At 47.7% G+C, this 13865-nt stretch overlaps 1 protein-coding gene across 7 annotated transcripts in view; it reads left to right on the top strand.

Moving 5' to 3' along the window:
- Positions 1-13865, top strand: part of SORBS3 (sorbin and SH3 domain containing 3) — a 369145-nt gene that overhangs the window by 312220 nt on the left and 43060 nt on the right. For all 7 annotated transcript variants that reach the window (XM_086943626.1, XM_086943631.1, XM_086943630.1 and 4 more), the window contains 2 exons: positions 1150-1268; positions 9666-9772. In XM_086943626.1, coding sequence (XP_086799752.1) covers positions 1150-1268; positions 9666-9772 — 226 coding nt within the window. The remainder of the gene's footprint in view (positions 1-1149; positions 1269-9665; positions 9773-13865) is intronic.

Raw genomic sequence — 13865 nt, 5'->3', positions numbered from 1 at the left:
AAACTCTTTATTTCCATCACACTTCAGACTTGAAAAAAAAACATTTGCGGAACTTTTGCAACTCCTGAATGCGTATAGTTCATTTAGTTATTTACATTTTGTTGTGTTATACAAATTGAAATTGTACAGCCTTTCCTTTCACACACCTCTAACCCAGCAGATGTGTAACATATTTCACTTTAATTGTCTTTCTCTGGCTGCAAAGTGAGAGGAGTCTGTAAACGGCAATCCCCATGTGAAAAAAATAAGCATGACCTCCGACTTTGAAGCGCAGCCAATGTGACAAGATAAACACATAATTTAAAGGCATCTTTATGTATTGCTTGGGAAACACTGTTCTATATTAATGGGAGCCTGAGACTCTTTATTTACAAGTGAAGCTCCCTGCTGTGTTACTGCAGGGAGACCTCTAGGCTCCATGCATTTTTTTTTGTCTGGTTTCTCTGTCCCTTTCTTTGATGTCGGTGTTACAGGCTGTGTTTTCTGCCCCTGCATTTGTCAGTGTAGCAGGCTGGCTTCTCTGCTCCAGTGCATGTTAATGTTTCGGACTACCGTATTTTCTGGCGTATAAGACGACTTTTTAACCCTTGAAAATCTTTTCAAAAGTTGGGGGTCGGCTTATACGCCGGGGTCATTTTGCAAGCAAACGAATATAGCCCAAACCCTGTATTTTAAAAGGAAAAGTAGGGGGTCGTCTTATATGCCCAGTCGTCTTATACACCAGAAAATACGGGCAGGTTATTTGCCTCGGTGCTTGATGTAAGTGTTAGAGGCTATCTTCTCTGACTATGTCAATATTATCATAGTAACAGCATGGCTTCTCTGCCCCTGTGCCTCATATCAGCGTTGAAAGGTTGCCTCTCTGCTCTTCTGTATGGTGTCAGCATTGCACGCTGGCCTATCTTGCCCGTTGTGTCACTGTTGCAAGCTGGCTTTTTAACACTTGTGCATGGTTTCGATATTGTAAGCTGTGTTTTTTTCCATTGGGAATAATGTCGGTGTTATGGTCTGGCTTCTCTCCTAAAGGTGTGGGTTATTGTCAAAAGGCTGTTTCCTCTGCCCCGCTGCATGGTGTCCGTGTTACTGGCTGGCTTCTCTGCCCTTGTGCTTGAGCTTTACAGTTCACCATCGTGTGTTTTTTTTCTGCAGAACTCTGCTTGGGACAAGTCTGGAAGTAGCAACCATCCACGTACAGAGGAGTTTCGGCTTCCACAAGTGTCCCCGGGAGGCACCACCCCTAGGAACGGCTCTGATATCCACTGGGATGTGTGAGTTTATGACCTGTTTCACTCAAGTGTGAGGGTAGGAAATGAACTGGGGCAGCAGTCGAAGTGCATTAAAAAAAGTAAGGAAACTGTGATGCCGCGCACAGTGGGGCAGGGCGAGTAATCGTGGGGGCGGGCCCAGGGGCGTGGCCAAAAAAAACTATATTTCTTTTTTCTCTTTAGGTATGTGCTTATAAAATAACACAGTTTAAATGTAAAATAAATGCAAGTTAAGTTAATGAGTGGGTAATGCACTATCATACTTTATGAAACCTCTATAAGTTAATGCACTGAAAAGGTCTATGTCTGTAACCAGAGAGCCACGTAACAGAATACTGGTTAAAGCAGTGTAGAATAATTAGGGGCAAACACAGGCCAACCTGGGACTGTTTTATGTCCCTTTAAAAAGTACACACTTCACAGCTCAGTTGGTAACTCCTTTCAATACCTCTAAAAAGCAGGAAATCGGTGTCATCACAAAGTGTCAAGTGATTCCATTAATCAAATTCAATACCGGCTTCCGAGCTTCCTTTACATTTGCAGATTGACTCGTTGTGCACATTTACATTTCTTAACACGTAAGCAGGCACCATGGCAAAAAGGCTTGTTTAGCTATCTGCCTGTCTTCAGTTTCACAGGCCACAAGACTCTCTCCCTTACACTGCAGCTGAAGAATTTCTGGTCCTGGAATTAACCGTCCCGGGATGGCTATCCTTTCACGGAAAGTAGGGGGTACTGTTTTCTTTAAATTAAAGAATGGGCACGTTGTGCCCCTCTGATTCTGCCCACTTCGACCACTGAACTGGGGACATGAGCGCACATGGAGTGCAAAGCTGGAAATGGCTACTTGGCTCTACCTTAGGAACCGTAGAGCCAAATAGTCTTTTACAGGGCCAGCTACTGGCCAAGACTGTGTTTAACTATGAGAGACCATGGACCTTGTGGAGGGAAGGCAACCCGGTGCTCTTACAGCAACGCTGTGGAGGTGGAGCCAAATACTGTTTCAGGTTCGAGGCATGTGGGCTGCTGAATTCATATCTGTGCATAGATCGCCGCCTAGTGTTGGGTCTGGATGATCGCAAATTGTTGTCCTGGAAGAGTCTTCGAAGTATCACGAGATAGGTGGCTCCTCCCCTGAACTACAGTGCGCATGGGCATCGACTCCATCCCCAGATTGTTTTTTTCCGCCATTGGGTTTGGATGCATATTTGTTAACTCAAGTTAGGAATCGATAAAAAACTTTCTTTTTCGCCAAATGGCCTTTAGTATATCGTCGGTATTGTCTTGCGATCGGTGCCCAGTTCTGTTCCAGCTCAGTTCCCGAGCCGGACATCCAGAGGAGCCGCGTGGCTTTTCAGCACTGAAGGCCCGGTCGACGCCAGAGGCATTATCGACGAACCATCATGGAACAGAGCCCGTTCAAGAGATGTCCCGTGTGCAACTCGAAATATCCTCACATCGACGTCCACCCGGTGTGCAACAAGTGCCTGTCGCCGGATCACGATGAAGCCAGCTGTATGGCTTGTTCTCGTTTCCGCTCCAAGAAGACGATTCGACTTCGACGCGCAGCGCGCAAGGAAGCCCAGCAGACGGCACCTGACCCGGTGAACATCTTCGATGCCGAGGATGATGAGGGAGCAGAGCGGGAGGTTCGAGAGAACCTGTCTGATCCCGCATTGGAGATCGACTCCAGCTACGACGCTGATATTGAAATGGTCGATACTGAAGACGTCGTCGATGAGGTAGGGCCTTTGGGGCCATGGAAGATAGCTCAAGCGAGGAGCTAGGTCCGAACGCTGATACTGGCACCGAGACACTTCATAAGTCTCAGGTCGAGGGATCGCCACATGGCCTTATCCAAGATCTTACACTGGGTTCTACAGCCTCGCCTTCGGGTCCGGCTTCGGACACTTCTAAGGAGCCACAGGTTGCCAAATCGAAACCGAAAGAGAAAGCTTCAGTGTCTACGCAACCAAAAGCACTAGAGGCGAAATCGAAACAGAAAGTGCGTATTGCTTTGGTCGGCTCGAAGTCCTCTGAACTATTGGCACCGACGAAGCATAAAGGTGTTATCGACCCGGTGAGGTCGCTAAAGGGTGTCGAGCCGAAGACTGGGACACCGAAAAAACTGGTCAAAGACGTCGACCCGAAAAAATCGGCGTCAAAGACCGTCGACACAGACAAAGGACTCGGAGCTCAGAAGGTTCTCGATCCTACGCGTCGACCAGACAAGGCTAAAAGCGGTACGAACCTCGAGTCCACGCCTGGCGGTGGCTCAAAGGAACCCGTCGAGTCGACGCAGCCGTCCGCCTCCTTCTCGAAGCAGGTATCGGAATCGCTGAAGCGAATTAAGGAAAAGGCTTCGGCTGTCGGACCAAAGGATACTCCACCACCAAAGCCTGCCAGTAAACCTCAAAAATCGCTGGCGCCCATCCAGTTCACGCTGCTGCCGAAAGTGGTACCTAAGGCCGTCGCCCCTAAGATGGCCGTTGAAGCGTCCAAGAAGGTGTCCATGGGGCCGAAGCCCACAACTGCGGTACTGGTCACAAAACATCGGCAACCCTTGCTTGAAGAGCAGTCGGAACAATTCATCGATGCTGACACGGGTAGACTTTCAATTTACAAACGAAAGATCGCCCCGGAACAGCCTATGGAGTCATATAGAATCCCATTGAAAAAGAAGAAGGATTCTACTACAACACCCGTTCTTGTCGAACCTATATCTCCACGTGGCCAAGACACTGCTCCTGTTTAGCCCACTTTACTCTGATGTGGAGAAAGGGGAAGGTGTCAATGAGTAGTACAGCTATCCTGTAGACACTGATCCAGAAGATCACAATGAACCCTGGGAGGACGCTGCTGACCCAGGGGATCCACACACTGCCCCGGACAGTCATGCGTATGCTGTAAAAACATCGCCTACTGAAGACTCGGCGGCGTTTAATGCACTTATTGAAAGGGCAGCCAAAAATCATGATGTCCAGCTCCATGCTGACCCTATTGAAGTGGATTTTCTGTTTGACACCTTTTCCACCTCAGAGAGAACTGTCAAGACTCTGCCAATGCTAAAGGGTGTCTTAAAACATGCTGGAGACATATTTAAAGAGCCCACAAGGGCCAGGGTGATAAACCCCAGAATTGAAAAGAAGTACAAACCGGCGCCTGGGGACCCTACCTACATTAAGGGACAGTTGCCATTGGACTCTCTGGTTGTTTCCAATGCCCGGAAGAGGGCGAACACGCAAACAACGGGTGATGCTCCTCCCCCTGACAAAGAATCTAAAGTGCTAGAAGTATTAGGGAAAAGGGTGGCAGCTCAAGCGGCCAATATCTGGCGCATTTCAAACACTCAGGCACTCTTAGCCAGATATGACAGGGCCCATTACGATACACTTGAGACCCTGTTAAAACACTTGCCAGATGAATATAAGGAGGCAGCAGAGATGCTCATACAGGAAGGAAAGCTCATATCAAATGCTTCTATCAAGTGTGCACTGGACGCAGCAGACACCGCGGCCAGAGCCATTAACACAAGTGTGATGTTGAGGCGACATGCCTGGCTCAGAATCTCCGGGTTCAAGCCAGAGATACAGACCACCATACTAAATCAGCCTGTAAACCCTGATCATTTATTTGGCCCAGATGTGGACACCACCTTGGAAAAAATAAAAAAGGACACTGAAACTGCAAAGTCTATGGGGGCTCTCCAGTCGCAGCTGTTCAGGGGTGGTTCTTTTTGTCGCTCAAACAATAGAGGAGTTTCCAAAGGCCAGCTGTCCCAGCAAATACAGTACAATAAAGGTGGCGCGCAAACCACATACACCAAACAAAGTAGAGGTGGCTATCGTGGAAACAGCGCCAAGGGCAGAGGTCGTGGAAACAACAGCTCCAGATCCTCCGCCACTAACAAACAGTGACGCCTTGTCACTGCCCCCCGACCATACAACACCGGTCGGGGGGAGACTACAACAGTTCCTGCCGGTCTGGAAATCCATCACCACAGACAGGTGGGTCAGGAAGCTTATCCAGTACGGTTATTGTCTGGAGTTAACATCCACTCCACCCAACATACCCCCAAGACACAGTCCTATGTCCACAGAGCATTTGCACTTATTGCAGCAGGGGGTACTCGTCATGCTGCAAAAAGAAGCAATCAAACTCGTGCCTGTGGAAGAAAGAGGTACAGGAGTGTACTCACTGTACTTCTTAATCCCAAAAAAGGACGGGTCCCTCAGACCCATACTGGACCTCAGACCCCTAAACCAGTACATTCTGTCAGAACACTTTCACATGCTAACACTGCAGCAGGTCCTACCGTTGCTCAGTCAGGGAGATTTCCTCACAACATTAGATCTGAAGGATGCATACTTTCATATTCCGCTACACCCGTCACACAGAAAATACCTCAGATTCACCATTCAGAATCAGCATTACCAATTCAAGGTCCTCCCTTTCGGAGTGACAACGGCACCCAGGATGTTTACAAAGTGCCTGGCGACAGTGGCTGCACACCTAAGGAGACAGAATATTTACGTCTACCCTTATCTGGACGACTGGCTTATCCAAGCAAAGTCGGCCAAGCAGTGTGCCGCCCACATGTCCCACACCATTCACCTTCTTCACGATCTGGGATTCTCACTGAATTACCCAAAGTCCAACCTTCAGCCCGCCCACGTACGACAGTATCTGGGCGCGACAATAGATACTCTGGCAGCCACAGCACAGCCAAATTCAGTGAGGATCAACGGCATTCAATTGCTCATACAAAAATTCAGACCGCAACACTCGCTTCCGTCACGAGTGTTCATGCAGTTGATAGGCCTGATGGCCTCCTGCATCTTCATAGTCCCGCACGCGAGACTACATATGCGTCCGCTTCAGGAGTGCTTAGCACGTCAGTGGAATCAGGCTCACGGACAGTTGAAAGACCTAGTGTTGGTAACCGGTCGTGCATACAACTCTCTGCATTGGTGGAATCCATAAAACCTTTGCAGGGGACGACCGTTCCAGGAGCCTGTGCCACAGATCATTCTGACGACGGACGCATCTCTCCAGGGATGGGGAGCTCATGTACTCCACTACACAGTGCAGGGACTATGGACAACGCAGCAAAGGAAGATGCACATCAACCTTCTAGAACTGATGGCTACCTTCATGGCAATGAAAGCATTCAAAGTACATCTGTGCAACAAGGTCGTGTTGATCCGGACGGACAACATGACGGCCATGTACTACATTCAGAAGCAGGGAGGTACACACTCTCCACAGTTGTCTCATCTGGCTCAGAGCATGTGGAAGTGGGCCATTCAGAGGAACATCTTCCTCATGGCGGAACACCTCCCAGGCAAAGACAATCAGATGGCGGACCTGCTCAGCAGGTACAGCCACCAAATGCACGAGTGGGAGATACATCCATCAGTACTCCACCCGTACTTCCAGCAGTGGGGTCATCCAGAGATAGACCTGTTCGCCACAAAGGAAAACGCCAAATGCCAAAGCTTTGCCGCCAGGTTCCCACACCCACAGTCGCAGGGCAATGCGATATGGATGAACTGGTCAGGCATATTTGCATACGCTTTTCCCTCAGCACCTCTAATACCGCTGGTGGCACGCAAGCTGAAGCAACACTCAATGACACTCATCCTGGTTGCTCCGACGTGGGCACGCCAACCATGGTACACCACGTTTCTAGAACTATCCGTGGTACCGCATCAAAGGCTGCACCTCACACCCAGGCTTTTGACGCAGAGCCATGGCGACATTGAGCATCCAGATCTGCAACAGCTCAACCTGGCGATCTGGCTCCTGAGGTCTTAGAATTTGGCTACCTCAACTTGCCTCCAGACTGTATGGACATCATAAGGGAAGCAAGAAAGCCCACCACCAGAGCATGTTATGCGGCGAAATGGAAGCGGTTTGTCATTTATTGTGCTGACCACAACATCAACCCGCTAGATGCATCTACTCACAACATCATTTGTTATCTGTTGCATCTATACAAATGCAATCTGGCCTATGCTTCCATTCGTATACATTTGTCCGCAATAGCAGCTTATCTACAAAACAGGCAGCATCTCTCACTTTTCAGAGTGCCTGCCATCAAAGCTTTTCTGGAAGGACTCAAACGAGTCATTCCTCCCTGGACCCCACCGGCTCCTGAATGGAACCTAAATGTGGTCCTCACCAGACTGATGGGTCCACCTTTTGAGCCTCTACATTCATGCGAGATTCAGTTCTTAACATGGAAAGTGGCTTTCCTGATAGCGATTACATCGCTGCGACGCGTTAGTGAACTCCAGGCACTAACTATCCAAGAGCCATTCATACAAATTCACTCCAACAGGGTGGTGCTTCGCACTAACCCTAGGTTTCTTCCTAAGGTGGTTTCACAGTTCCATATCAATCAGACTATAGAACTGCCGGTGTTCTTCCAAAATCCTGAGTCAGTGGCGGAGAGAATGCTCCACACACTAGACGTCAAGAGAGCCTTAATTTACTACATTGATAGGACCAAAGATTTTCAGAACACAAAACAACTATTTGTTGCCTTTTCGCCACAACACAAAGGCAACCCCATTTCCAAAGCAGGTATAGCCAGGTGGATCGTTAAGTGCATTCAAATTTGCTATCAAAAAGCCAAGCGCACTTTAACGGTCCTCCCAAGGGCCCACTCCACCCGAAAGTTGGGGGCCTCCATGGCTTTCCTTGGAAATATTCCTTTAGAAAACATATGTAGAGCAGCCACATGGTCTACCACACACACATTTACGAAACACTACTGTGTAGATGTGCACTCCAAACAGCAGGCAGCTGTAGGGCAGGCTGTTCTAAAAATACTTTTCAAACTGCTGCAGCTGGCACAGGCGGCCGCCGCTAATGGAGGGACTGCTATGTATTCTATGCACAGATAGGAATTCATCAGCCCACATGCCTCGAACCGAATATGCTACTTACCAGTATGCATCTGTTCTTGGCATGTAGGGCTGCTGACATTCATATCGCCCGCCCTCCTCCCCGGCGCCTGTAGCGGCTGCAGCACTCAGAATCACTCTTAGCATGGTCATCACTCACGGTGTTACACTCCATCTTTGCCACAATGGCTAAAAACAATCTGGGGATGGAGTCGATGCCCATGCGCACTGTAGTCCAGGGGAGGAGCCACCTATCTCGTGATACTTCGAAGACTCTTCCAGGACAACAATGTGCGATCATCTGGACCCAACACTAGGCGGCGATCTATGCACAGATATGAATGTCAGCAGCCCTACATGCCAAGAACAGATGCATACTGGTAAGTAGCATATCCGTTATCGCTAAATGAGGGGGAGTTTAAGAGAGTTTTGCACCCTTTAAGGGACACCTGGAGAGGGAGAGCTCTCTCACAAATGTGGACCTGAAATGCAGAGCCTGGGCAAGTAAATCCAAGGACTGCTTTTATTCTGACATCTGCTGGCCACATGTAGAAGTGTTGATGAATTAACAAGTACCTGCCTTACAGAGGACGCCTGCTGGAGTCTCTACAGACCCTAACCCGAGGCCGAAAGGCCTCCTGGGAAGCAGGGCCCTAGTGTCCTACCAGCCGGCCCGGGGGTGCGGCTGGGGCGACAGACTAGGTTCCGCTCCTACGGATACACGTGGGGCATGGGTTGGTGACCACTTTTAGTGCAGCTTGGGCTGGGATTCTGGTGGATGTAATTCAGACCCCGTGATAGCGAGCCAGGTACCACTCTATAGAAACACATACTGGTCAGTGTTTCATCTGTTCTCGCTTCATACTGGCCAATGCTCCCTGTCAGTCACTGCCCCCTGTCGAGCAGGTATGACTGTAAAATCATTTCACTTGCACCACTAATATGCTGCCATTTTTTTACTGTCCCTTGTTTGCTGCAAATAGAACAAGCCATCAGAAAAAAAAATCTTAAGTAATCGAGGATTGGGGTAGAGCAGGGAATCGTCCTCTTCTACAATATTTGGCGTTTGTTAGTGTGAGATTCAAGCTGCAAAAATATTTTTACAGGTAAGTAGCTGGTTTAGTATTCCTATACCTCACCTCCAAGTTTCAAGGGAAGCAAAGAAATATATACTTCTGGAGGCATGGGCAAATTGAGGTTCTCGGATGGTTAGATCATCAGGAATAGAAATGCTGTTGAAGTAATAAAGCCTTTAGGAAGAGGAAAGTCAAGTTCAAGCCTTTTAAAGGCCTTTGTTAAAGCTTTAAACAGTCGTGAGTGCTGCTGAAATGATATCCTGCTCCTACAGTGACACCTGCTGGTTAAGGCTGGGAGTGCTGCTGGAAATAACCTGCTCTTATAGTGCATCTACTGGCTGAGCCTGTGGGTGCGGCTGAAGGAACTTTAAAGAGCAAACACTGAGCCATCTCTTGTCTGACTCTTGTTGCAGGTACCGAGCACTTTACCACTACAGCCCTCACAATGAGGATGAGCTGGAGCTCCTGGAAGGTGACTTGGTGGACGTCATGCAGCAATGCGATGATGGCTGGTTTGTAGGTGAGTGACCAGACAACACACGGTGTGATTGCTATGATGTATTGTAAGCAGCAGTACCCCCAGTACCTGCTTCTGGAAAGAGCGGAGGTGCTGTCTGTTGTTGTGCATGGGTGTGAAACGCACGGCTGTGAAGGCGGTGAAGATGTGCTGAGTATGGTGTTTGGAGTAGTGTAGATCTGTTGGCCTTGTGGGATGGTGTGACACAGGTTGCGGTTGTTAGGCTGTGCGACTCTGGCGGTGACCAACGATGTAAGAACACAGGCTCCGCCAGGTTCATACTGAAGTGTGCTAGGACTGATTTAGGACCCCTTACTTTGGAGGAATGTTTAAGAGTGACAGTGAGGGTTTGTTGCTCGAATGTGTAGAATCCGCTTGGCAACTAGACATCTCGGGCATCCAACATATCCTTAAACCAACCTCTAGGACCGGGAGTCAGTTGTAGATTCACGTGCTGTGGACAACCAATTTTAATGTTTTGTGCATCAATTTGAGGGTGCGTCTGCCATCATACTCGTTGTAATGTTGACTCAAATCCCACAGTCCCCCTCTTTGCAGCTCCATCATCGAATGTATTTACCCATCATCAAGTGTGGTCCTGCACACGCAGCTTAGAAAAAAAGAAATGAAAGGTGCAGTCTGTGTTGAGTGCATTTTGTTGAGGGGGGGCCAAATCATAGGAAGCCGCATTGGACATGCCTACAGTCAGGAGCCAACTCTGGTGCTTCCAGGTGGAAAGTCTCAAGCTCTATACAGGATGCATTTAACGGCCTGCATTTTGTGTGCATGGGAGCCTGGCATGCAGGGGCTGCAGCACCGAAGGTGCCATGCATCACTGAGGACAGGAGTCTGTCTACAAGTCATAGGTCAAAGGCCGTTGCAAAAATCTGCTTGATGTGTGACTAGCAGGACACCAGGGCCTTGTTCCCTAGTGGGCCTTTCTGACTCAGGGTTACAGTTCCCAGAGACTCCAGACTATCCGGTCTACATTTAGAATAGGGCTGGTGACAAATGCCAATGACCCGGAGGGGCAATTCAGCAGAAACTTATTGGCTATCTCATAATTAAGGACTTTAAGAATGAATTCCCATAAGTCCCTCTTCATTTCTAACCTGATCGTGGCTAGTAAATAGATCACATTTCTTCCAAGTAACTTTATAAAATCCCCTTTGCCCATTCTAAAAAAGTCCATCAGTGCTTAATTTGTTAAAAAAAATAAGTCCCGGTGCTCAAACTTTGTCTTAGGAGGCAGCCGTGACTTCTTCCAGTTAATTCACCCAGTTACATTCCTGGCACCACCCAATTACACAATTGTTATGCCCACCGCCTATGTGGACAACGCGAAACAGCCAAAATGAAAAATAAACTGTTGCTTCAGAATCATGACAAGGATTATGACAGTCCACTTATTTCACAACAACCACATTCATTAAAACAAAATGTATCTGAATGAGGGAAACGATCATATCAACCAAAAATGACAATGCCTGAGCAGAAACCCAGTGCATGTACTTTGAATTGCAGGCTTGTGTTCTATCGACTTCGCTATGCATCGAATCCATATGGTAATCTCTGTGAAGCACCTACATTCACTGAAGTTCTGCAGTGAATGCTATGGAGAGCGGTATCCATTTATGTATAAACATTGCGTTTGGGGGTGGTACAAGGATGAAAATGAAACGACACCTCTGAGTTCAACTAACTTTTTATGGACAGAATAAACTGAGTGTGAAGGTGTGCAATGTTTTACGTGGTGCTGGCAGGATGGGGAGGGTAAAGAATAATTACACTTCACTAAAAGTGAGGGAGAAGAGCGCTCCTGAACGGTGTGTACGGCCTCCTTCTATCGCGAGAATAATGCTCTAATCTCTCACTTGTGAGCTCCCACATATTTATTTGTCCATTTCTACTAATGTTCTTAATAACAAAATATGGTTAATAATTGGAAAGCAGTAAAACATGGGAGAATGTTGTCAGCAGGGAATCAAGCAAACCCGACTTCCAATCCCGGCTTTCCGTGTTTACAAAAATGTGTTCCTGGGCAAAGTGCTTTCATGTGCCGAGCTTCATGATCTGCTGCAGTGTTTAGAAAGAAAGCTGGGTAGACTGTTAAGCGCTATATGTAACAAAAGCAGACCATTCATTTCACGTATACAAGAATTTACTTTATGTTTTTGTATGAAAGTCTGGTCATTCAAACATGCAAGGTATTCAGGCTCTGGAATGTGCATCTGTAATTAAACCTTTTTTGTTTATTTCGTAGGGAATTTATTAGCGTTTGCCGTTTGTGTAGTGAATTTGGAGTGTTTGTGTAGCGCATTGGTATTATTATTTGCTCCCACTGCGCACATTTTGTCTGCTATCTTTTTTAGTTGTGCGCTCAATAGAAGCCTACATCTACACACATTGCAGTGTTGTTGATGAATTTAGTTAATTTCCTTAACAGTTAGAGTGTTTGGTAAAGCGCCACTTGCCAGGGAGGCTGCTTCCGAGCACTGAAGTGCCCTGGCACAAGTTACAGTCACAGTACTCATGTGCCCTGGTTCAAGTTACAGTCACAGCACTGAAGTGCCCTGGCACAAGTTACAGTCAAGTTATCATATACACAAGGCGGGCCTGGTGCAATACCACCTAATAGGCATACGCTTTTTGGTGCACAAGGGTTTAAATTCTTAAGATGTATTTGTTTGGGAGGGTAGTCCACTGTGCCTAGCAGTACTTTCAGCACTCTAGACTAGGAACATGAAGTGGCTTTGGAGAATTGCGTTTGCCTACTAGCCCCAAACTAGTAATAATAAGTACCGGGCCAGTGCAATGCCCACAGCACGCAGCGGTTGCTGGTATGATGCAGCAGTAGGCATTCTTAGCAGAGAGGTGCAGTGATGCAGCCTATAGTGGAAGGTCACCACGAGCGCAGTGTGTCAGGCAAGTGAGTGCGTCCAGCGCCCACTGCAGACTTTATTGCCACTGGGCACAGGCCGAGAGAAGAAGCCAAACATGTGAAGGTTTCAGCTGAGTTCTAATCCTAGCTTTCTAACTTGCCTTTATCATGTGATCAAAACCATTTTCCTTCATCTCGGGGCATCAGTTTGCCTCTCACGTGCTAAAGGAGTGCTTAGAAACCCGTTAATGCCCAAAATAAAGCACTGCAAAAAAAAACTGACAACCTCCAAGCCGGAGCTCTAAACTTCTTTACGAGATGATGGGCAGAAGACAGACACAAACAGAACTCTGTCTGAACTGAGGCAGCGCAAAACCCCATCTTTGACAAGGAGGGAAGCTGTCCCTTCATTTAGTGCCCAGGGAAACCTGGAGTTCATCGGTTACTTTATCCCTGATAGGGAAAGTGAAAATATTGTTGAACTCTAAATTTTCTGCAGTACGGCCACAGAGTCACACAGATCAATACATTTAATGCTCTTTGAGACTGCACAATGCAGATCTCGCGCTGATGCATGTGCCTAGTACATGCAACACTTGAAGGGTCTGTGAGTCAAGAAAGGCTCGCAGTCCCGAAAAGTAACACTGGTGCACAATACACATGTATCATGCCTAAATCGGAGACAGCCAGGCTGTGAAAACATATCAGGCAGCCATCCAGGCAAGCATATGTATTTTCAAAAGTTATTGGGAATTCTGACCGGGGTAGAAGAGATTTATAGTCCTGGCCCTCTGAAATAAGTGCTGGTGCTTAATTCAGACACTCTGTTCATCACCACCCCCTTTTCTAAATCGTTTTTGGCCACTATAGGTGTGGCAGGGTATACTCAGACATGAGTCCCTTTCTCACTGCTCCATCAGGATTCAAGCAAGCCGGGCCGAAGACGGCTGAAATGCCAGAAACCGGTCCCCGGTAGCTTGTCTCCTTTCTGGTGAAGAATTGGCTTGGTAGTTTAGTCTGCCCTGTTCCCATGATGCACTGGGCCAGGGACAGACTGATTTGCATATAGCCAGGTTCTGAGCTGGGATGGGGCAGTGAGATAAATAACGGTGATGGATCAAGCCCTGATCTTTGGACTGGGTAAGAGTGGTCTGCTTAATTCAGACACTCTGTTCATCACCACCCCCTTTTCTAAATCAGAAACTAAGAATTGCA

This window comes from Lissotriton vulgaris, chromosome 11 (genome assembly GCF_964263255.1).
Source record: "Lissotriton vulgaris chromosome 11, aLisVul1.2, whole genome shotgun sequence".
Taxonomy (NCBI): Eukaryota; Metazoa; Chordata; class Amphibia; order Caudata; family Salamandridae; genus Lissotriton; species Lissotriton vulgaris.
The sequence above is the reverse complement of the archived record's forward strand: the minus strand, read 5'-3'. Positions and strand labels throughout refer to the sequence as shown.